The sequence below is a fragment of the Austrofundulus limnaeus genome, unplaced genomic scaffold, assembly GCF_001266775.1.
Source record: "Austrofundulus limnaeus strain Quisiro unplaced genomic scaffold, Austrofundulus_limnaeus-1.0 Scaffold241, whole genome shotgun sequence".
Taxonomy (NCBI): Eukaryota; Metazoa; Chordata; class Actinopteri; order Cyprinodontiformes; family Rivulidae; genus Austrofundulus; species Austrofundulus limnaeus.
In genome coordinates, this window is record NW_013952643.1 from 304643 (window position 1) to 306041 (window position 1399).

At 40.9% G+C, this 1399-nt stretch overlaps 1 protein-coding gene across 2 annotated transcripts in view; it reads right to left on the reverse strand.

Annotated features, from left to right (window-relative positions):
* ankrd16 (ankyrin repeat domain 16) overlaps nt 1–1399 on the reverse strand; it is a 23592-nt gene that overhangs the window by 11538 nt on the left and 10655 nt on the right. Inside the window, exons 4-5 of one of the 2 annotated variants that reach the window (XM_014020146.1) lie at nt 593–701; nt 350–511 (exon numbers count right to left, since the gene is read on the reverse strand). In XM_014020146.1, the coding sequence (XP_013875600.1) occupies nt 350–511; nt 593–701 (271 nt within the window). Of the gene's footprint in view, nt 1–349; nt 702–1399 lie in introns of both variants that reach the window. The other variant, XM_014020145.1, reaches the window with a different exon arrangement.

Consider the following 1399-nt stretch of genomic DNA (forward strand, 5'->3'; position numbering starts at 1 on the left):
TGGCAAAGTTGAGATGACTTGGATGGGAAACGAAACACAATAGTGTGCATTGCATTGGCAATCCACACTGATTAAAAAAACAGGAAAAAAAATGAATCAGCATCCACAGAGATGGTGGCTGTACAGCACCTGTTATCACTGAAGTAAAGAATAACCCTAACCTGAACCAAAACTCAACTCACACCATTCCTCTAAACCTAACTAGTGAAGCGCAGTAGAGCTGCAAATAAAGTGAAGTGGTCCTCACTTTACAGCAAAGACCTCACTTTGATAGTAACTCACGTGGCTGTGCCTTCATGTGTGGACGACACTCACCAACCAAGGTGCGGAAAGCACTGGTCTAACAAACCTTGGCTGCATAATGTAGGGCAGTGAGCTGGAGTTCTGTGGCCTTCTGGTTCACATCCACACCCTGGTCCTGAACCAAAAACCTCAGCGCCTCCTCCTGGCCAGTAACAGCCACCTGGTGCACGGGCTGAGCCCCGAGTCTGTCGGCTGCCACTGGAGAGGCCTGACGGGGGCAGGTCAAGTGGAAACATGAATGTTGGGAGCAGAAGTGAAACATGACCGCAGTGACAGACGTTTGTTCCACCTGGTGTTTGTCTAAAAGCAGCCGGGCCACGGGCAGGTGTCCGTTCCTCACAGCATCCATGAAGGGAGTCGCTCCACAGCTGTCTCTGCTGTCCGGACTGTAGCCACATCTGGAACAGAATCCCACAACTCACTGATATATGTTACTGGATYGGGCGTCACGTGACCTGGGCGTGCTTTGCAAGGGGTTTTGTTATGCATCGAGCTAATGCTAACGCTAACCATTGAAATCAATTAGCAGAACGTAGCGCGGTGCAAACAAATGCTTTATAAATGTWTAAATTGTTCGAATACTTTTCTATAAACTACATAGATTGTTACAACGCTTTTACAAGAGCAAAAAAGGATTATGTTTCACAGGTAAATATTATGCATATTTAACCAGAATTCATTATTTTAAAAATAAAACCTGCATGCTAACATTAAAAAGTGTCAATGTTCATGTTTAACCTTGTTTAAAATCGATTTTATCTGTTGTCAAATAAATTATTTACTGATATTAAACATGTAAAATATGGACTTTATTGGATTGTTGACTAGTTAGACCGCATAATAATTATAGAAATTATGATGTAGACTCACTAATGACAGAGACAGTATCATAAACATTAAATAATCACATTGTCAGACAGGCTAGTTCATTCAGATATTATATTTTCTATATTCAGTATTTGTGTGTTTTTAAACACTCTCAGACAAAAAGAAGAAAGAAAGTGTACCAGCTGTGTGTCAGCTTCAGATACAACCTGCATCATTATGAAACTGAACAATAATGTTTTGTTATAAAAATAAATTCATTAAACAATTC